General features: G+C 42.2%; 1 protein-coding gene across 1 annotated transcript; it reads left to right on the forward strand.

Moving 5' to 3' along the window:
• Positions 1 to 3: 3 nt before the first annotated feature.
• Positions 4 to 20,736, forward strand: bcap31 (B cell receptor associated protein 31). Its single transcript, XM_042097188.1, has 8 exons — positions 4 to 340; positions 1,239 to 1,347; positions 2,229 to 2,329; positions 2,485 to 2,629; positions 6,554 to 6,689; positions 12,601 to 12,730; positions 13,396 to 13,496; positions 18,971 to 20,736. The coding sequence occupies exons 2-8, from the start codon at positions 1,256 to 1,258 to the stop codon at positions 19,004 to 19,006; spliced, it is 741 nt and encodes a 246-aa protein (XP_041953122.1). The 5' UTR covers positions 4 to 340; positions 1,239 to 1,255; the 3' UTR covers positions 19,007 to 20,736.
• Positions 20,737 to 22,992: the final 2,256 nt, after the last annotated feature.

A 22,992-nucleotide genomic window follows, 5' to 3' on the forward strand; every position in this document is an offset into this window, starting at 1 on the left:
CAATATTTACTCTCCTTTTTATTTAAGTATGCTGCAATTACTTTGTAAACTATATTTTATTTATGCATGTTGCACACTGCACATATATTTCAACTGACACTCTCCAAAACCACTATGTTCATACAATAGACTGTAAAAAATAGGTTTATACCTGTAATCATTGATACGCTCAGACTCTTATAATGAAGAACTTGTAGTAATACGTAACCGGAAGAATTATCGTGGCTTATTGACGGTCGTTCATATACCGGAAGTACGATAGCTTTCTTGCATTAGGCAACGCAAATTCTCAGTTGGAGCAGAAGTCTGTACCTGCGCTTATTTCTCTCTCCGGGCTCTTGTAAGTTGTTAATACTTAAATGATTTTAGATACGAAGTGTAGGAGGTATTACTAGTATTTAACAACCTATTTTCAGTGGATATGTACATTTTTAAATCCAGCTAATGTTAACTCCAGGCCTACCATATGACGTTAGCCTCTGGCGTAGGCTAGGCCATATTGTAGACCAGGTATAGTAATTGAGGTAGATTAGAGTTTAGATTTATTTAGGATTTATAATGGACAGCGCAGGACTCAACGTACTGTTGATACCGTAGTGTAATATGCGAGTTGCCAAATAACATTCGTCGTGACGCGTCACGCGTTGTAATGTTGGCCTGTACAGGCTGTTTGATTGGTCAATTCTCAACAAGAGTTAATTTATGCTAACTCAGTTTAAAACTGATCAGTGCAATGAGGGGGAAAAAAATCTGATGTTTGACCCGAGGCATAGTGGAGGTATGCAACTCGAAAAGCTCCTCACCAGGTTAGTTGGGGCATAGATAGTTGAGGCATGCAACTCAACAAGCTCTCAATCAGGTTAGTTGAAGTGCAATGGTGTCTTTGATGACAAGAGATGGTGCTGTTGCTCTTCTGCTCGGTACAGTACAGCTCTGACGCGGCTTGGGCGTTTATGCCCTCAGCGGCTAAACAATATTTCACACCATCGCACGGGATATCCGACATCCGTGTGAACTGTCCACAACACTGTTCAAAATAGCCTTGTTTGACAACAGTAGAACAGCCTCTCATGGCTTCGAATGTACTGACCATTTCTTAAGCTGTATGATGTATTACAAGTGCCACTCTCCTCTTGTTGTAATGGCTAGAATGTAATATGGTGAAATGTACAGTGGGTTTTACTGTAACTTCTTTAGCTGACATTCAGACTCCAGTTATTTATCTGTTGCCTCCTCAGAATCTCCACCAGCAGCCATGAGTCTGCAGTGGACGGCTGTGGCGACATTCCTGTATGCGGAGGTGTTTGCCGTGCTGCTGCTGTGTGTACCCTTCATCTCGCCCAAAAGGTTGGCCTCCATCCACACTCCACATCCCTCTCAAAAGGGGAACATTTGTCCATGGGAACTTGGGAAGAGTTGTGGCATGTGTGTTGAAATCGAATTAGATGGCAAGATTCCACAACCCTCAAACTCATGCCCAGTAGCAATCATTGATCTTTTCTGGTCCTCGGGACTCCATAGAGTTAATTGTCATGTTTTGGACAGTTATTCCTAATCTGATGTGTTTCTCAGTCCTGCTTCTAGAGATTTGTAGAAGCACATGGGGCACCTCTCTTCTTGTTCTTGATAACCCAAGCACTGATTAGGCTAATCAAGTACTTTTGTTTGTTTCCAGTGCTTTTTAACCTCAGGAGTTCAGTCAGTCAGTGTGGCAATAGAAACAGGGGGGCGGTACAATGTTGTTGCACATCACTGGCATCAATGGAAACCTAAAAACAGTTTAGTATGTAATAGGTCAAATGTTACATCACATCCTAGTCCAGAGTCCTCCAGAAAACTCATAAACAAGGCACTCAGGAGTATGTGCCGGGCTAATCTAATTGGATCCATTTACCCACACTTTGCATGTAATGGCAACAGGAATAGAGAAGCTGTAATTTATTTACTGATGGAAAGACTCTCATGACCACTCAACTGATTTAAAGGTTGCTAGGATATCTACAATTGAAACATCAGTTCCCAGAAGTGTAAACAAGCTCACTGCTGATGTTGTAGACTCATTAAGCAACCTAGTGTTTTTTCCTTTTCAGTAATTAATTCAGACAGTAAACATGTTTTTCTCTCTTGGGTTGTGAGTGTAGCAATAACTCTCTAACCACCCTTTCAACATTCATCTTTGTCTGCATGAACTAACATTTGGTCATACTATCATATATTTATTTTCTCAGATGGAACAAGTTCTTTAAATCCCGTTTTGTTCAAACGGTGACGTATTATGGTAACACAGCCTTCATGGTGGCCATTGCCATCCTGGTCTTTCTTCTCATTGGTAAGTGTATATCTTCGAGACGTTACTGTTCATTATGTTTATGTGCCCTCCCACGTTTAGTTCTCTTTAGTGAAATAAATAAAGCCTAATTGTCCTGCACCAGATTTCCTCATGTGCGTGTTTGTGTGTGTGTGTGTGATTGTTCCTGTATGTAGATGCCTTCCGAGAGGTCCGGAAGTACAGTGTGAAAGATACAGTTGACCTGACCAACAACCCGGTGGCCGTCGAGCACATCCACATGAAGCTGTTCAGGGCCCAGAGGAACGAGTACATCGCAGGCTTTGCTCTGCTCCTCTGCTTGTGAGTGGCCTCTTTCTCCACTTTCATTTGCCATCGTAAATGTCTCTCTCTCTCTCTCTCTCTCTTTGTTATATTATATATATGTTTATATATATAATATAAACATATATATAATGTATTTATACATGTTATATTCCCTTCTCCTGTAAGCACCATCAGTCACTGGAATGCTCTTCTCCCTCATCCTCATCCTCCTCCTGCTGTTGATGATGGAGTTTATTGCTCCGCGTCTGTTTCTCCACACCTCTTTTCTTCTTACCTCTGCTTTCCATATACTCAGTAATCTTTATCATGCTCACCACCAACATCTTCATCAGTCCCCTCAAAACAAGAAACTCCACTAGTACTGGTATCATGTCCTGAAGTTTCATGTTTCAATAGAGACTTCTTATCAAATGGAAAAATGGCCTGCCTCCCTTAATAATTTAACATTTTTGTATATCGGCTTTCAGTCTAGGCTTTTGTTGCAGCGGTCATATTTTGGTCTTCACTCTTCAGAGTGTGTTAGTGCAATAAAGCACAGAGTGAGACATGAGACTCATGCAATGTGGATAAGATGCAACACACACACACACACACACACACACAGACAGAGAGACACACAGACAGACACACACAAGCCATTCTCTCCCCTGAGCTGTTCTATAATGGGCAGTGAGGCTTGGTGGTGATGTAAGAGGCCATGTCCGTGGGCTCACTCTGTGTGCTCTGCAGTGTGGCCATATGGAATGCAACTTCACCCCGGATCCCCCGGCAAAGCAAGGCGTGCTTCCTTGCGTTAGGTCATGTCTGTGAACTCAGCCCTTGAAACCCTCGAGTTTGACCCCATTTTCATGTTATGTATTCTTTCTAAAGAATTGGCCTGGCTGGCTCACCATGACTAACCACTCGTGGTCTCTGCCTCACCGTCTGTCAGTTGTTTAGCTGGAAAGCTTGATGGGGTCCGGAGCAGTCAGTCAGTCAGTTAGTCATGTGTGTTGAGTCGTACTGAATCTATTCTCATTGTGTTGAAATGTAGTCAGGACAGGAACATACATTAAATAGTGGATGTGAATGTCAATGCTAAACAATGCTTATTAAAATGAGGAGCTCTGTGTATGCTACAGTTATTAATGCTGTATTAAATGACTTGGCTATATCCAAAGAGCTTTTCACATCTGTAAAAGTAATGCATTTTGTATATGTTGCAGATCAGTATAGCAACAGAACTCATTCTGTCATGGTACAAGTTGAGTGGGATGTTGACAGGAAGAACAAGAATTGATGCTGCGATGTGAGAAAATGTGTCGCTGGCATTGTATTGATTACTCTGTGTTAGTCATTGAGTTCAACAAGACAAATACCATCCCCAGTGTGTCTAGGTGTTTGCTCACACATAGCAACAGAGTCATACAACAAAAATTGTGGCAGTCGGACTATTGATGAGTTCCTACATAAGAAAAATCTGCCCTAGTTACTTCACCATAAATAGATCAAAGCACACTGTATGTTTGGAATCTCTTTCTCTCTCTGTCTGTCTTTTTCTTCCTCTCTCTCTCTGTCTCGGCTTCTCTTGTTCTTTCTCTTGTTCTTTCACTTTTGTTCTCTCTCTCTCTCTCTCTCTCTCTCTCTCTCTCTCTCTCTCTCTCTCTCTCTCTCTCTCTCTCTCTCTCTCTCTCTCTCTCTCTCTCTCTCTCTCTCTCTCTCTCTCTCTCTCTGGACAGTAGCAGTGGAAGGAATGCTGACTGTTAAACGGCGACTAGAGCTATTTTCCATTCATAAATCTCATCAGAGGTGCAAAGCCCCGGGCCGGCCGATTGATTGGGCGTTGGTTGCCATCGCTCTGCTCGCCACTAGCTCTCCCATCCCCTCATTCATGCGGCCCCTCTGCATAGCTCTTCCATACAGGGCCCACCAGTCATGTTCCTCTCAATGGTGCCCTATTAATAGCTCCTGTGAGCCTGGGTCTACTACATTTATTTGCTCTACTACTTTGCTCCTCTTGCCAGGGTTGGCTGTTCGGCCCATAGCGGTCTGGACAGCTGCGGCCTGTCATAGCAGAGCATGTGATCGGGCAACTGGTGACGGACGTTATATTTAGTCCCCCCCGAGTGGATGTCATGCCTTTTGGAACAGCACAGCCGAGAGGCTCCAGTTGCACAACGGCCTGGGTCTAGTTGACCCACACGCATGCTACCGGCATGACCAACCTTCGTCACATGCTGGGTGACTGATGGCGCGCTGGCAAGACCCGGCAATGCGTGGACACTGTGTTATTTAACAAATGGCAGCCAGTCGCAAGGCTAAATGTATAGGAATGTATAGGGTTGATTGGGCGCGTGTGGTTTGTGTATGTGTGGGTTTCCCCTCTCAAACCCTCCTGTAATACGAGAGTGGCAACGCTGATCAACCAGCATGTGTTATTGTGATGATTACTTCGGAGCAGATATATGGCTTTTCCTGCTACATATATCTCATGTGCATTCTTACAGTAAGGAAGCCTGTCAGTTGCCAGCGTTCCTTTAGTGGTTGCACAACATGGATATGACCATTTGGGAGACAGATGGCTGTAGTAGGATCTGCTGAGTGTGGATATGTGCTGATAGTATGCAAGTTTTTCACCGTGATTGGGGTGTTAATAATAAGGCAGTGTTGTGACGTAAGCAGCGGCTGATCGTGCCGGAAGAGATGTTGCTGGTGAAAGCAGTCTTGTAGTGGAGTATTAGTATGAGATCTTCTGATGCATATGGGGAAGTGCTCGCTGGGTTTTAGTTCCCATTCAAGCACTGCAGAAAATGGAACATCGCGGTAAATGATAGAAGTAAAATGGCAAACTAAAGTAGTACACTTGTGTTCCAACACAGTGACTGTAAATCACAAGCATGTTGTACATTATGAGCCTACCACATGTAAAATGAGGTTAACATTTAGCTGAGGTTAACATTTGATCAAAAGTATTTGTTTACCCGTGCGGAAATTATTTGTATACTAGAGCAAGCCCTTTGACGACCTTATCCTTAAGTGAACTAAGTTTTTGATTTCTTGGAACCATGGCTCTCTCTCTGAATCATCTTCTGTAATCAAATCTCCAGCAGTACTCGAGTTATGGTGGTGGAGATGTTATTTCATCGATCAGTTTAAAAATATTCTCCATGGAGGGCGCTCCTGTGCCAGTGAAGATTCAGTAACAGCTTGATGTGAATCCAGGATTGTAAAAATAGATTAAGTGCCTAAATACTGTGATGTCCATGCAGCAGCAGGGGAGGCTTCTAAGTATCGTCCAGTACATAAAGGCCATAAGTGAATCACCTATGCTTAGTAGAGCTTGACCAGATCATTGGTGCTGTGTGTACCGTTCTGTACATGTTCAGCTACAGGAACACTAGAGAGACTTATTGTTTTCATGGCAGCTCTGTCTCTGATGAGTGTGTGTGTGCATGCATGCATGCCATGAGTTCTTTATTTTGATCCCAGTGGAAATGAAGTGGCACTCCGTCAGCATATGGGGCTCCATATACTCACCCAAGGTCATATTCTTGGGTTTTATCGTCCATACACTGCCTTTGATACTGAGCCATAATGACTGGAAAGATTACACTTACATTTATTCATGTACCACATGCTTTTATCTGAAGCATAAAATAACCATACCCATACTGGTTAGCCACTGGAAGGTTATGCTTTAAGATGATTATTTTTATTTTGTTTTGTAGATAACTCACACTTTCACATGCACAAACACAGTGATGCACATTAATGTACACCTGGATCTCCATCATAATGTACACCTGGTTGTTTGGCCCTTGCTTCTTTGCTAACCTTTGATTATAAAGTGTACTATATCCTGTCATGAGGTTATGCCTGCGTGGTTTGTCTGTATTTTTCCAGTGTCATTGATATACAGACTGTCCCTGAGACTTATCTGCATTCCCTGGTGCTGTTTAGGATTCTGAGACGCCTGGCCACTCTACTGTCCCAGCAGGCCACGCTCATGGCCTCCAACGAGGCCTTCAAGAAGCAGGCCGAGGGAGCCAACGATGCTGCCAAGAGGTACATGGAGGAGAACGAGAAGCTGCAGGACGTGAGTCTAACACGGCGTAGCGTAACCCACGGCACGGCCTCCAATGTGGCCACACATATACACACACACACACATACACACACACACACACACACACATACACACACACTGAAACGAAACGCAATGGTTTTTGCACACAGTGTGCACTAGAACATAGACTGTATGAAAAGAACTGGAACATTCTTGAGGTCAGCACAAATGAAGGCGGGGAAGGGAGAGGGATGATGAGGGGGACACGGAACAACAAGTACAGCAAGCTTTTGGAGAGAGTGTGAAGAAATTGTAGAAAGCACACTCTGTAGTCTAGCAGTTCACTTCAATGGAGAAACCATGCGTTAATGAGAACAGCACAGTTCAGCATATATTTGGCAGGTGTATTATACCTCTGTGTGGGAGGTGTTGGCCAGACCTTCTCCAACTTGTGGGTTCGGTGCACTCTGCAGGATGCTATGCCCATCTGAATTGCTGGGGGGCGATGTTGCACACTAGGAATATATGAATGTGTGCCGATTAGAGTGCAAATGTTGAGGGGAAATGTTGTCTGCTGCTTTTTGCAGAGGTGTATTCTATGCATGTTTGCACAATGTTTCTACACCTGCGTTGTGAACATTACAGTACAAAATTGTACTTGCAACACAGGCATGCCTTGAAAGATAAAGTAGGCTACTTTCCAATCCAATTTCTAGCCTTATTCTTCATTAGTCTTCATATGATGATCATGAGGTCTTCATGTGCAGAATTGCTGCATATACCTCAATATTCAACATTATATGATGAAGTGACTTACAAATAACAATGCAATAGTTAAAAATGTTGGTAAGACTACATAAAGGAAATAGCAATATTAAACAATAATGTTAATGCAATATCAATGATCAATAGCCTAATAAAAAATAAACAAATACCATAATATACAAACCATAACTCATAAAAAACACTTAATTGTAGTGATTTAGTTGTAATGGATCATAGTCAGACTGGATTTTGAGAACCACACAGCAAAGCATGTTTCAGACTTTCAGACTTTCTCTGGGTAGAATGAACCATGGGCTCTTATGGGATATCAATGATCGAGCTTGTATGCAGGAGGTCTGTTCTAATCCAATCTATTCAGGCAGATTAAGTCTCCTTACTCCTGATGTAATGGTTTTACCCTCCTCACGGTTTGGTTTGTGCTATAGGTTGTGATCAGTTGGTGTTGTTGCAGTGATAAAACAAACTCAAAATTTGTACTTTCTCTTTCAAACAAAAAAAAATACAGAAAAAACCTAACTCATCTGAAAGTGTATATTGTACGTATATGAATATAAAGTACATATGGGGATTGAATGGAATTGCTCCCGTGCTCAGTTTATCAAAAAGGGCGGATCAGCCTTTTATAAATTGAAGTTGTACCAGATCATTAAAGTCATTACGCTACAGGGTACTTAAAATGCCGAACTGTAGGCATGTGAGCCGCTAGCTGCCGAGTGGTGAGTTGAGACAGGTGAAAACTGGTTTCTGTTTGGCCTCGCTTCAACCTCCAACAGATCTAACGCTATTGTGATGTAACAGGGGACATACATTCTATAAGGACTTCAGCTCCATCTCGCTGCGTGTGACTATTTTATTACTAAAAGCACCGGGCACATAAATTCTATAAGGACTTCAGCTGCATCTCACTGCGTGTGACTTTTATTACTAAAAGCACCGGGCAGCTGTCATTGATTTGATTGTCGAGGGCAATACTGTTCCGCTCGCATGCTGTGCGCTACTTTTGCCACCCCCCCGCCACCCCCATCTGCCCCACACATTCATAACTGAGAACATTGATCTCCTAGATTGCGTCCTGGCCCAGAAGGTCGTCGTCAGCTACCACGTGTGGCGCCCACATGCCACAGTTACACTTGTACACCGGGGCTGGCGCAGTGCACAACCGCAGCCATAAAACGACGTGAGCAACGTGAGCGCTTGCTCTCTCGCGACAGAAGGGCCTACGAAATCTTATTTCAGTTCCATCGAGGTAGAGGCAGTTATCTGAACCAGTAGGGTAGAGGGGTGGGTGGGTGGGAGGGTGGCTGAAGTGAAAGAATTTACAGCTGAGGAGAGAAACTGATATGTGTGGTCTTTTTCGAGAGCCGTATGTGGTCAGCCTTGGTCGGGTTGAGGTGACATGCCCTTTCCAAGAGGCCCTGGTGGTGCTGATAGTCTGTCATGGGGTGCACGCTGACTGCACATGGGACTGTGCTGGTCTAATCATCACTGTTCCTCACCTTTTGAATAACTTTGTCATTCCGCAAGGAAAAAGTCACGCACCATGCGGTCTGTCACTGCGACCCCTATCACCGCGTCAGCCCAGACACTGTATTGATCTTGAGGAAGATGAATCCCCTGTATGCTCTAGGTCAAACTTGAGCTGAAAGGTTTAGGAAATCGGCATCGTTATGACTCCGGGTAAACATCACATGCCGTTGCCAATTTAGTCGTTTAGTCCCTGAAATGAGGGAAAACAACGGGATTTCCATTCCAGTAAGATATGTAACTCAAACCCAATGTGTCTCTATATCTCCTCCCTCCCACTAAGCAGTTATTGGACATGCATTGTCATTTTCTCCTTTTTGCAGATTTGCAACTGTGATTCATTTTCTTTCGAAAATGTGCGCACTGTACTCATAGGCATAAATGGAGGAAGTGGAGAAAAGTTTTTGTTTTTTTTCTAATTGCCATGGTGACGTCATTTCTGTGTCCCATTGATGATTTGCGTTTCATAGTCATTACGCACACGCTGAACTCAAAGTGAACAAACTCTGTTTCAACTGTGTTGATTGAACTAACCCAGATCAGCTGTATTGGAACCAAAATCTCAGTTTCCCATCTCAGGGTCACTCAACCCAGAGTTCAGGGTTTGACAGAGAGTTTCTTAAACCTCCTTTCTGGAACACCCCCCCTGGAGTCTGTCAATGAAATATTTCCAGGAGTCACGCACCCTTAAAGCAATCACTGTGAAAGATGCACAGAATGGCTCTTTGATAGGGACCCCTGTGCAGGTGTGCCGCTGGACCCTTTGTCCCTGTGGCTTCACCCCTATTGCCACAGACTCATTGCCATTCCATCTGCCATTCAATCCTGGGTTGGGGTCGACTTGATGGTGAAAAATGTAACCTGACCTTAACTGCAGTGCATGCAATTTAAGCATGGACTTTTGTAGTGCATTGCTTCTCATTGTCCATATCATTCCTTTATCAGGGGATATTATTCTCTTCTCAGACCATGAAGGTCATTTTCCCTGGTGTCCTAGAGAATAATGACATATTTAGCAATATTTCAGCAGTAGTCAAATAGAATCTTACATGCAACCATGGTTTAGAATCGATGTAAAGGTGAATATCTAAATTTAATTCACTGGTACTTGGACCTGAAAACCGAGCCCCTGAGAGCACTGATAATTGACAATGGCTATGTTGTCCAGTCCAATAATATACATCTCAGTTGCCATCTTTGGTTTGTCTCAAACGTATCACTCTCACACTTTTGGATCACATCTATGTATAACATTCCTGTCATATTTAATGTTTAAACTCCAACAAAGCTGGTGATTTTTATTTTATTTCTAAATTTAGATGCAGGTTGAAATTGCCAGCAAAGAACATAGAAAAACATCTGACCCAGATACAAAGCAAGTCTTTTCCCCTCAGGGAGACCTTAACCTTATTCTGTTTAAAATGATTTGAACAGAGAACTCCTCTCATCTAAACCTCCAGCTACAAAACTACTTATTTCTGGATTCGCTTAGACCAGCGAATAATGTCCCCCGGTAAGAACTTAACATATTGTCAGATTACTCTACAATCAAAGGCAGACGTCCAAATTGTCCGCAGATTCTTCATGTAAGAGCAGCAGTGAATGTGTTTCCTGTGTCCTGACGCTGCACTGGTGGTGCAGAAGTGCCTCGTTATCAGGTTGTTTTAAGTGGTTGGTTTCTGCCTGCCTTGCAGGAGAAATAAGTGGCATTGCTATGGCTATGATAATGTTGTTGATGCGACAGTAGCCCTGACGGTCTGAAGAAATAAAAGGGCAGAATAAAAGATAAATAAATAAACCAAAGAACCACATCTCTTACAACTTAATTCAGTGCAGTGACTGACCTAATGACCTTGCTATCTTTTGTGATTCAGAAGTGATGTAAAAATTGTCATCACACAACCACTCTGGTTGATATATTTTTTTACATTTTGATAATGCCACATGTGTTGGGTGAATGGATTATGAAGATGAAGTGCTCATCAACATAGACCTTAACACATTTGTTAACAAACTTGAAAGAAATACGCCTTTTGTGTATATAGAAGAGATCACATCCTTTACTATAACTCATGAAAAATGGGAATGTAAGATGTTGCATTTAAATTCTTGTTTAGTGTATTTATTGAGCAATTAATGTTTTCAGTGGTGTTTTTGTTTATTGGTTGTGTTTCTTAGAACACTTTTTTAAGATGTATTTTGTTTTTCAGAAGTTGATCCCATAACCATGTCTCCCCCGGTGTTTGCGTGTAATCGAATCTTCATTAGAAAGTTCTGCGTCTCCGAGTGCCAAGCCCTAATGAACATCCAGGCACCAAAACATGACTCTCTCACCTTTAATCCTGCCATTTTCCACCAATAATACGGCCCTCTCCTTTCCAGGAAGTCGGTATGTTATTGGGGGAAGGGCTTGAAGTGGTCATTCCCTGACCTTCTCCGTTTTCCCCCACATCAGACTGGTTCAGGCTGGTTGTTGCCAGTCGACCGGTGGAATCTGTGTACTCCTATATCAAGAACACAGAACTCTTTCCAAGTAGCTACCAAGCTCTTAATATATTCCCATTTTATTGGTAAGGACATGTGTATTTCGATAGTTTGCGGGTACAGTTTGGAAAACCATGCAATGCCAACGGTGCCAAGCTAATTGTATTTGGCACACCACACAGTCGTGCTGGCATGGGTGCAGTTTTACTTCAGTAGTGCTGCAACTGGCATTGCTTACCAAGATGTGTTGATTCACGATGGGGAATAAGATTGCTGCTGCCATGGCGGCTTTCATAATAGCTGATGGCCTTTATAGCTTTACTCAGGTTACACTGACATTTTAGAATGGGACTAAATACAGGACTTTATACAACATAGTACGTCCAAACTACGTCCGTCAGTGTAGTATGCCACAGGTTACCCAAAGTGTACTTGTGGTATTTTTAATACCCTGTAATTAATGAGGCACTTCGTGAACAGGCAGTGGGGAACAGTCCCTACTCCCTACTGCCAAGCTTTCAAAGAAGATGAAAGTAGTAAATGCCCTCATAATAGACAGAAAGTGAGTGCTTGGTTTTAAATTTAAATTCTCAGATTCTGAGAAGCATCCAGCTTTAGGCGGTAGAGGTGCAGTTCAGAGGTGTGGTGGTTCATGGCTTACCTAAAGCCTACACCGGTGCAGCAGATGGCCGTCTGCTTACCAACGGCCCTTAAGCTGGGGACATCTGCAATATCTCTCTCTCTCTCTCTCTCTCTCTCTCTCTCTCTCTCTCTCTCTCTCTCTCTCTCTCTCTCATCCTCACTCACACACACACACACACACACACACACACACACTCTCTCTCTCGTGCACTGCACAGCTAATTCAGATATGAGGGAGATGAGCTAAAGTTATGCTAAACAGGATCCTTATGAACAGTGAGACTGATAAGCAATCTGATAGACTGAGTTAATACAAAGCATTTATATATATCCGGATACTACGCACACGCACGCACACACACACACACACACACACACACACACACACACACACACACACACACACACACACACACACACACACACACACACCCATGCACGGTCAGTAAGGACTGCAGACTTCAGCATCATGTAATCTCACAAACACTCATGTCTCCTTTGACAGAAACTTCGGGAGGCCGGGATCGAGATCCCAGAGGTGGGCGCCAAGCCCGGACCCAGCGTGCAGGAGGAGAACAAGACCCTCAAGGGGGAGGTGAAGAAGCTGAAGGATGAGCTCGACAACACCAAAAAAGGTACTGACCGACCAATTGGTGTCCTGTTCCGAGTCCTTTAATGTTTAGGCCTTCATGGGATTGGTTTCCTGTTCTGAGGCCTTTATTGTTCATGTCTTCATGGGATTGGTGTCCTGTTCCGAGGCCTTTAATGTTTAGGCCTTCATGGGATTGGTTTCCTGTTCTGAGTCCTTTAATGTTTAGGCCTTCATGGGATTGGTTTCCTGTTCCGAGGCCTTTATTGTTCATGTCTTCATGGGATTGGTGTCCTGTTCCGAGTCCTTTAATGTTTAGGCCTTCATGGGATTGGTGTCCTGTTCCGAGTCCTTTAATGTTTAGGCCTACATGGGATTGGTTTCCTGTTCCGAGCCCTTTAGTGTTTAGGCCTTCATGGGATTGGTGTCCTGTTCTGAGCCCTTTAGTGTTTAGGCCTTCATGGGATTGGTGTCCTGTTCCGAGTCCTTTAATGTTTAGGCCTACATGGGATTGGTTTCCTGTTCCGAGCCCTTTAATGTTTAGGCCTACATGGGATTGGTGTCCTGTTCCGAGTCCTGTTCCTGGTGTCTGGTCATTGTATGAGGATTTTCTGTAGACCACTACAAAATTAATGGTATTCTTGAAAGTGCTTTGCTTTTCGTTCTGTATATAGATTTAAATGTTCTCTCTCTGATTGTGTCTGTCTGCAGCCCTTCAGAAATCTGACGGTGATGTGAAGGCCATGAAGAAGCAAGCGGAGAACCTCACCATTGAGTATGACCGCCTGTTGGAGGAGCATGCAAAGCTACAGGTATGTACACACAAACACACTCAGTTGCGAAATATGCCCCATCTCACAATGTTAAAGAAAGTAGAAAATAGAACCCCAGATCCACTCCAGATCCAGATCTGCTTGATTGTTTCACTCCCTTCACCAAGTGTCATGAAAATGAGGTGCTTTCAGATTCTTTTAACAGAGGCGAATATTTGCGACAAACATGTCTTCTAACTGTGAGATTTGAAAGATTTTGGGTGAGCACTCTCTATTTCATGGGCAACTCTCCATCCAGTGTCCCTGGACACAGAGAACTACCTTCTCAGACTGCGAGTATTTTGAAACGTTGGCGTCAAACTCAAGGCAAAAAAGAAAAAAACTGTTTGCGAATGTTTGCAGCTATGTTTGAATGCACCGGCAGTCACATCCTGTCAAGATGTCAAGCTTTGCATATGTAGTTCTTTGATGGTTGTTTTGCCATTGGTGATTTAATAATTATGAAATCAACTGTGTTAATCATATTTGTCCTGAAATGTCAGAGCTATAGTTTGCTTCTATGAACTGGATATGTTTGCATTTTGATCATCCAGTATTGGCTTGACACTCAGTGATTTGATTTGTTCCCCCAAACATCATTCACGTAGATTATTAAAGGTAAAGGTGGTTGATGTTTAGCAGAATTTTCTTTTTTTTTTTTTATCCACAAGCATTGCAGACTTATAGCTTGAGGTTCAGGTACTGAGACTTATGAGCCAATAAGTCTTCAGGCGCCAACGCTTCTGCAGCTCCATCACACTAAAACACACGCATGTAGGGGCCTGTTGTGATATGTTTTACCATATTTTATTCATCTGAAAAAACAACTATAGGTTTCATAATATTATTGCAAAATGCCATGTACAGTTTTCTTGGGGTGCTTCATTTGACCTCAGCAATGGAGCAGCATTATTAGTTTAGTTCATTCACTTTTAATATTGCGATTGCGATTTACAATGATTTTTGAATGTTAATCAATTGATTCAGTTAAATATTCCAAATGTCTTTAATTTGATTGATGCACAAGAAGCACTGCATCCGCGATCGACTGTAAAGCTCACCAATCAGAAGTGGCATAGTCAGTAAGGATGAAATGAATATAAAAATCAGAAATTTGACGAAAGCTACGATTATTTGTAGCTTTTGCGATTGGGTAATTGCGTTGGTTCATATTGTGATTGCGATAATTGTGCAGCCCTTGTCAAAATGACAAACTAAAACTGATCTGCTGCCTGTTGATTATAAAGAATATAAGGGCTGCAAGTGCAACTAACGCTTATTTTCTTAGTTGATTAATTACCTATTCGTCACCATCTTACTACGATTCCGCACAAGATGGCGGCAACTGGAGGAAGTTGGTAATTCACTGACTATTCTTCCGGTTGCTGTCATCTTGCGAGGAGTTGGAGGTACAGTAAGGCTGACTGTAAAGATGGTCCTTTTTTATACCCTATTTATTTATTCTTTCTACATACAAAGGTAAAATGCTTTGTTTTGTCTACAGGGACCCTCTCTACAATAGCATAGAAGTGTAATGATATTTGAGCCTTGTCAGGGGCTTAAAGTAGTGATTGACTTTGTAATGAGCTTGCCCTTAAAGCGATGTTACAGTGATGGCCAAAAGTGTTGGCACCCATGCTAAAGTTGACTGAAAAGAGGAATATAAAATCATCTTTTGGAAATTGATCTTAATGCCTTAAGTGAAAAATGAGGAAATATCTAACCTTTAAGGACACCCATTTTCTTAGTGAATGAATAATGTATCATAAATAAATAAATGTTCTTCCTTAAAATACAGGGGTCATAAGTATTGCCACCCCGATGTTAAATTCCCATAGAGACAGGCAGATTTGTATTTTTAAAGGCCCTTTATTTCATGGATCCAGAATACTGTGCATCCTGATAAAGTTATCTTGGCCTTTGGAATTAAAATAGCCCCACATCACATACCCTTCACCATACCTAGAGATTGGCATGGTGTTATTTCAGTTAGCCTATTAGCTGGTTTGTTGCTCATTGAGCTCAATGCAAATTAGGTGAAGGTGAAATTAGTATCAAGATGTAATCCGATACTGTCTGGAATGGTGTAAATTAGGGCTGTCAAAATAACTGATTAATTTCGATTAATTAATTTGAGAAAAAATAACTGATTAAAAAAATTAGTGCAGATTAATCGATTCCGTATGACCTTTGACCCCGAGCCGTTCTAGTCAGTAAAATTTAGACTGTAATATGAAGGAGAGAGAATAAAACGTGCTGCCTGGATCATTGATTGGAACATTTACTTTTAAAAAACGGCCTGATGGTGTTGATAAAAAAAATAAAGTGTTGAAAATAAAGTCCTCTGCAATGAAATGCCTTGTATGTGAAAAAAAAAAACTTCTTCCCGAAGCACTTTTGAATTTATTTCCTTATATTCCTTCCTATATTAGGTCATATCATAGATTATTATGTCAATTATTTGAACAGTGAAAATAATAATAAAAGAGTTTTTGAACTTATGCGATTAATTTAGATTAATTAATCACAGAGTATGTAATTAATTCGATTATTTTTTTTAATCGATTGACAGCCTTAGTGTAAATATATGTTATAAAAACGGTGAAACTTGCAAGCCTTAACTCATAACATAGATATACTACTGCACTTATACAGCAAATTGTTTGGATTTTGAAACATACAGGTTTCTGCATGTAAAGAATGGAAAAGGTGCACAACTGTGCTTTAGTATCCAATATTTATTTCATACGTGTCTTTAGTGAGTCAGGTCTTGACCTTTTTCATAGTTCATACTGGCCTTCTGGTGAACTTTGTTTCTGGATTGTGTGATGAAATGAATGAGGAAATTGCCTTACATCCCAATGTGATGTTGTGCACGTAGGTACTGTAGGTTTATGAATCTCAAAGGTTTATGACCCTCAAAGTTGCACTCTACCGTCAAACAATAGTTACCCTAGAGACCAGTAATGATACATAAATACATAGTCCTTTAGCATCTTGCATAGTGTGTGTGTGTGTGTGTGTGTGTGTGTGTGTGTGTGTGTGAGTGACTGAGAGATATCTAGACTTTGAGATCATTACCTTTTTCCGTCCATAATGACATCCTTTTTCTAGTCTTTTGCTAGTGGCCTGTGATTAACTTGACCCATATAAAAGGTTTCAGGGTATGTTGTGAGAGGCTCATCTTTATTAATCAGATGTGTAGGTAAGGCAGATGCTCAAATGGGATTTACTGTTATCCATACATGTATGGCTTACACATGTATAGATAACATGTGTGGATGGAAAAAGGTAATGAGGTGTTAATGAACCATTTGTTCATGTCCTTTATGACTGCATATATTGTATCATTACTGGTCTAGGGCAGTGTTTCTTAACTGGTGGGTCGGGACCCAAAAGTGGGTCGTGGAACCGTTCTGGGTGGGTCGTGGAAAAATAAAAATATCGACCATTTAAAATGCTACCTTATCAGATCTAATATTGGACCTTTATTTTGATAGACTTTATTTGTATGTCAGTCATTGTCATGGACATAGACAATGTTTATGTGACTGGTCATGTTAGATGTCATTTTTAGTGGTAAACGCAATTAAGCTGTGACCCTAAATATTTGAGGTAGGATATGGATTTACTTAAATTGAGACAAAATGGGACCGAAACCCCAGTGTGCAGTGTTCACTGAATTGCTGGCATATGAGAAAAAATGCCACATGGAAGTAAAGCTCACCTGACTTTGAAAGGTGACATCAGGAATTGAAGACTTCACAAATGTAATGCCAAACATCAGCATGTTCCAAACAAGAAGGCCTACAGGCACTTTGCATGTGTACGTATCTTAACATGTAGCTCACCGTATCCGTTGGCTTGATCGCTAAAAAAAATATATGGGTCGCGACTTCATGAACATGGGAAATTGGGGGTCCCAAAGCCAGATCAGTTTAAAACCACTGGTCTAAGGCAACTGTATTTTTTTGACCGAGTGCAACTTTGAGGTTCATAAATCTACCTGTAGGTGCACAAAGCCTTTTACTTACAGTATTCATTATCTGGTGGCAGACCGCTGCATAATGGCATACTGTACTTATCAGTTTAAGGGGCAGGGAGAAGTAGTGTTAGTGATGGTAAGATGGCCCTGGGATCGCTAACTGAACTTACTTTGGATGAAAGGGTCCTCTAAATCCTACTCACTTTACCACTCAGATGGTGGTGTATGACCTCTGAGGGATTTGGTCAGGTGTGGTCAGATGTTTTAAGTCATTACTGGAGTGACTCACTGTTTCCCAACAGATATCTGATAAGTAACCACCCCCCCCCCCCCCCCCCCCCCACACACACACACACACACACACACATACACACAAGTACAGTCAGTATTACTCATCCACTGCTGTAAAAATAACTGCATTCACTGCATGTCTTAATATGGTGCTGCACAACTTGCATACCATCAGGTGCACCAGAAAGCAAGAGCAGACATGTCGGCCTCTCCTGGACCAGCACATTTAATAATTAAAATAAAGATATTAATATGAAATAAGATGAGAAAAACAAAAACAGGCCAGATGAGGAAGTACTGTGGTATTATTCCACAGCTCCACCGGCAGCTCATTGGCAGCTCATCACTAGATTATGTCTGAAAAGCAGCTAGGCCTCTTTATGTCTGTTTATCTGCCCTCTAATCATAAACAGGTCTCATTTTTGGAGATTGTAAGCAGCGATGATGGACAGTAATGATCGGTCTTATTGCGGTACTCGTCACAAATGTGTCTTCATGTTATGTGACCTTTGTCAGTAGAGATTGATGACTGAGTAAGTCTATATGCTGGAGTGTGTGTGGTCTCAGTAACCGAGGGCTTTGCTGTCTGCATCTGTAACTGCATCCTTGCCTGTGTGCACATCATCTACGTGTTGGGATCGCTGCACGGCCCCAAGGCTGTAGGTATGCAGTCAATAGGTGGCAGGAGGGCACGTGTGCCGGTGCGCGCCACCATCTCACCTGGGCTTTCGTTGGCCCCCCGGTTTCCTTGAACTCGCTGCAACCTCCAGAATAAGACTACTTAATGATCCAACCTGTGTGTGCCTGTGCGTACGCGCACAGTTGGATGTCTCCTCTTCTGGATTGAAGTGTAAATAAATAAGTGTGCCTGGTTCTAAATTTAGAGCCCTTTCACTGTCCCAACTGTATGACGTTGACGTTTCGTTGGTCAGTTTACTGCAGTGCTATGCTGTCACCACAGCAACCCATAGCTTCCTGATCACTAAAGAGCTGACCAGAGATGGACACCGACCAAAGAACAATACCATTTTCAATTGTGTTCCATCACTAGAAGTTAGGAGTAATGCCATGGGTTTAAAAGTCCACACGAGGCAAAAACCTAATATAGAATCGCCCACCACTGTTTTCTCTACATTATGTTTTGTTTTCTTTACCCACTATTAGTTATATTTAATATAAAACATCTTGTGTTCTGCAGGCAAGTGCCGACTCCCAGGATAAGAAGTCCAATTGATCAGCTGAAGGTGTTTTGCTCCTCATCACCTCACAGACCTCCTCTTCCTCCACCTGTTTGCTCATAAAGGACGTGAGTGCTTTATGCCGCTAGGTGAAAGCACTGTCCATTACTCTACCTGTGAAACCTCCCCACCTGCACACATCTGGGAGACGCAAGGCAAATCTTCAATGGCCGGCTGGCCCAATGGTTCCCTTCTGCTTTGCATTTGATTTGGTTTTGTTATATGCACGTGTGTGTGTACATATACATATACACACAGTTCGTACACATTCTTTTTATATTTACTATTATTGTTTGTTTACATTCCCTTTTTCATGCTAACCCGCTTATTTCTTTGATTTATTTTATTCCCCTCACTGTACTGTGGGACGAGTGCTCATTCCACAGCTTTCACGTGGTGATCAGTGTCGTCCAATAGGACCAAAACTAGCTGCTCTTCAGGAGTGGCTACAGGTGAATGTTTAAACAGTTTCATATCTGTCAACATCTATAGATATAACCTAAGTTTGATATCTGAGTCATAACGCTCTTGTGTTTTCAAAAGACATGTATGTATGTATGTATGTATGTATGTATGTATGTATGTATGTATGTATGTATGTATGTATGTATGTATGTATGTATGTATGTATGTATGTATGCATTGGAAGTGTATCATCAAGTGAATCATGCCTCGAGTCCGTGGTCTACTGAATCATTCCCCTTCAGTGTTCTCACGGTCAGTTTGATGGCAGTGTGAGGCACATGATTTGACTTGGCTGCAGCCGGTTAAGGCTGGATCCCAAGCCCCGTGCGGAGCCTGCATAATCTGATCCTCTGCCCCATGTACTGTAATTTACAGGCGAAGTGTAGTGCCCTCGCAGTGGTGGGCAAAGTGCCTTTAGGGGCACAGCCACAGATTGGGTTTCAAAACATGCTGGGGGCCAGTCCTACATGCCCATGTCGAACCTAAGTGGTAAATTCTGCTAAAATTCAGTCCGTGTTGCTAATCATTGTTAAAAATGTGAAAAGTTATTTCCCTTCCTTATATTGCCTCATATCGCTCTCTGTTTAAGGCTGACTGGGCCAACGTATGCTCTGTACTGCTCTGCACCCAGTTTTTGTGACCGAGTTATGTGTACAGTATCACTGGTAAGAAGCTGGCCGTTAAGTTTGTTCAGTGCTTTGCAGCGCTGTTCCTTTTTAGCTGGTAGCTGGTCTAGTGGATGCTGTACAGATAAATCTTCCCCAGGCGTGACTCTGAAGAGTGGCAGGACTTGACACCTGTCACTCTGCCTTTTCAGCAGGTGATCTCTGAGCACGGCCTGTCAGCTCACGTCCGGCATTCGCTGCGGCCAGCAGTGCCCTCTGCTTCGTACCACGAATGACATCATGAATTGTGGCACCTGGTAAAAATAGGCACCTGCAGAAAAGCCCCCCCCAGTGGTATGGGCATGAGGGCAGCTGTTGACCACCACAGGGTCTAAGGAAGCGTTAGTCCCCCTGGGACGACGCTAGATTATTTTGTGTGATGTAAAGATGGCATATGGTTAGGGCTTTTAAGAATGGGCCTGGGAAGAAGACTCCCTGCTCTGTAGCTTCAGGCGATGGCCATAGTGCTGTTGTTAGGATTATCTTTCTGGAATGGGACGTTAGGGATTGTCACGATGTGTGTTGGTGTGAAAGGGTTTTCTGGCTGTAACATTTGTAATTTGCAAGTCAATAAAGTAAAAAAAATAAAAAACAAATGTCATGTGTCATTCATATTTTCAATCAAATGTTATAATGCAACTCTGTATACTATTCTATACTATACTGTAGTATAACAACTAATTGTCTCAATACTCTTTACAGAACCCAGAGACTAACCCTAGAGAATGGACAGTGGTAGCGTAGTGGTTAAGGAGTTGGGCTAGCATGCAGTAGCCAGAAAAGTTGTAGGTTCAATTCCCAGCTTCCACCTTTGTGCCCTTGAGCAAAGCACTTAACCCCTAGTTGCTCTGGGGACAATGGCCCTGTAATATAATTGACGGTGTAAATCGCTTTGGATAAAAGTGTCTGTGAATGGAAAAATGTAAATAAAAGAACTGAAGCACCGGTGGCGAGAAAAGAAACCCTTCCTTGAGCAGCACTCATCTCAAAATCATCTGCTTGAGGCTTGCCAGGTGAGAACATGAATGTGAGGGGCCAGAAGAGAAGCTTTACACTTTGTCTCCTACAAAGATCAGCTTGCATAGGGAAATTAGTTCATGTTGGTATCCCGTTCAGGAAGTTGGCATGGGCTATGTATCATGGCCTTTTTGAGAACTTTTTTTTGTGAGCGTCACTTTTTGCTGAATCGGATTTACAAGGAAGAGATGGCAGTCAAACGTTTATGATAAAGATGTCCAAAGTGCTGCACTATACGTTGTGAATAATTCATATGTACGTGTTGGAGGTAGGCGAGTCATCACAGATAACAATGTCACCGAGAACATTACATCAAATATTAACGGCGGAATCTTAACATGACTCTGCCATGTGATCTAAGCATAGCAGACGTGAGCAGTGTATCGTAGGCCTGCTTACACATGAACTTTGGCCAGTTTAAATTCAGTTAATTCATCTTATCTCTTGTATTTGGCACTTGCAAATGAACTGATAAAGGAGGCCTACAGTAGCATGAAAATGTCTAAAGTAAACATTAAGTAGCATACATTACATAAGCACCCTCAGACACACACACACAGACACACAACTTTGAAGCACTTGACTTGACATAATTGTGAGCTGAGCGTAACAATAATGACACCATGTAAAATCTTGTGCACTTATTTATAAGAAATTTAATGATGACTCATAATGTTGGGGTTAAGTAAGGACATCATGAGACCAAGGAAATGGTGGAAGTCATCTGAGGCATCCATTTTGGCAGCTTGGCCTCCTTACACCAAACAACTTGAAAGTCTCTTGAAAGATTGGAGTCTTTTAACTAATGCCCCACATTCAAGCTTTACTCGAAAGACTACAATGTTTCAAGAATCTTTCCCAAATCTTGTCAAAGTTGTTTGGTGTAACGAGGACATTAGTTTCATAATGGAATCGTAACAAATGGCAATCTGTCATAAGCACCACAGCCCTGCTCAGTGCTCTTAGACCCCTCTGTCTGACAACTGCAAATATAGTTTACACGTACACATACACACACCACCCCCCTCACTGTGAAGGCCACACACACAGACAGATGAGATTTTTATGTCCAAGTCATGAGACTTAAGTTTAAGACAGCCACATTGCAGTGCAATAGTAAATAAAGTTTTTGTAATAAGAAATGTTTGCACATTGATCATGCATTTTCTTTAAAAAAATCCTAAAAACGCTAGAATTTTAGAGTGAGATTAAAAAAAATCTTGATGGAGAAGGATACAACAGGTATACCGGGGACAGGCGTTTATTTGTTTGTTTGTTTGTTTAGCCAATTTGGTCTTAAACATTAGAGTCAGATCTTGTACCGCATTAAGAGCCCGAGCGACTGTCCTGCTGGACACAGCCAGGCCTTGTGTTGTGCTGCTTCAGGCCAGACTGAGTCGGGGCAGCTGCTGTGGGGAGATCCAGCAAACACTACTGAGGGCCAAGCAGCCTCCAGCTCCTCTGCCAGAAATAGAGCTGTGGCAGCTCCGAGGGCACTAGCTAAACATAGCCAAAAAACTTCTGCAGCGGCAAACAGCACAGCGGCCTTGGCTTAATATGGCATCTGTGACACGTCGGACAGACTGGGCATTTGTCATTAAAAACCAGTTTGAACTGCACTGGTGGTGTTCTCTGGCCTCCTCGTCCCACTCCTCCCGGCACAAACTGAGAGTGAGATGAGCAGATGATTTAATAGGTGGTTGGTAGATAGAGAGAGAGAGAGAGATGATATTGCTGTGTTTGTTTTTTACTTTTTGTAAGGTCACATGTAACCATGGTGTGTGCGTGTGTGTTTTAGGAGATTTAAATTAATGTGTTTACTTCAAAACACTTGA

This window comes from Alosa sapidissima, chromosome 7, assembly GCF_018492685.1.
Source record: "Alosa sapidissima isolate fAloSap1 chromosome 7, fAloSap1.pri, whole genome shotgun sequence".
Taxonomy (NCBI): Eukaryota; Metazoa; Chordata; class Actinopteri; order Clupeiformes; family Clupeidae; genus Alosa; species Alosa sapidissima.

What these genes read in the sequence shown, in the direction of transcription:
- bcap31 (XM_042097188.1), top strand. Translation starts at nt 1,256, where the DNA reads ATGAGTCTGCAGTGGACGGCTGTGGCGACATTCCTGTATGCGGAGGTG. An exon ending in TTTGCTCTGCTCCTCTGCTT is followed by an intron (nt 2,630 to 6,553) that starts GTGAGTGGCCTC and finishes GGTGCTGTTTAG; the next exon opens with GATTCTGAGACGCCTGGCCA. An exon ending in AGAACGAGAAGCTGCAGGAC is followed by an intron (nt 6,690 to 12,600) that starts GTGAGTCTAACA and finishes CTCCTTTGACAG; the next exon opens with AAACTTCGGGAGGCCGGGAT.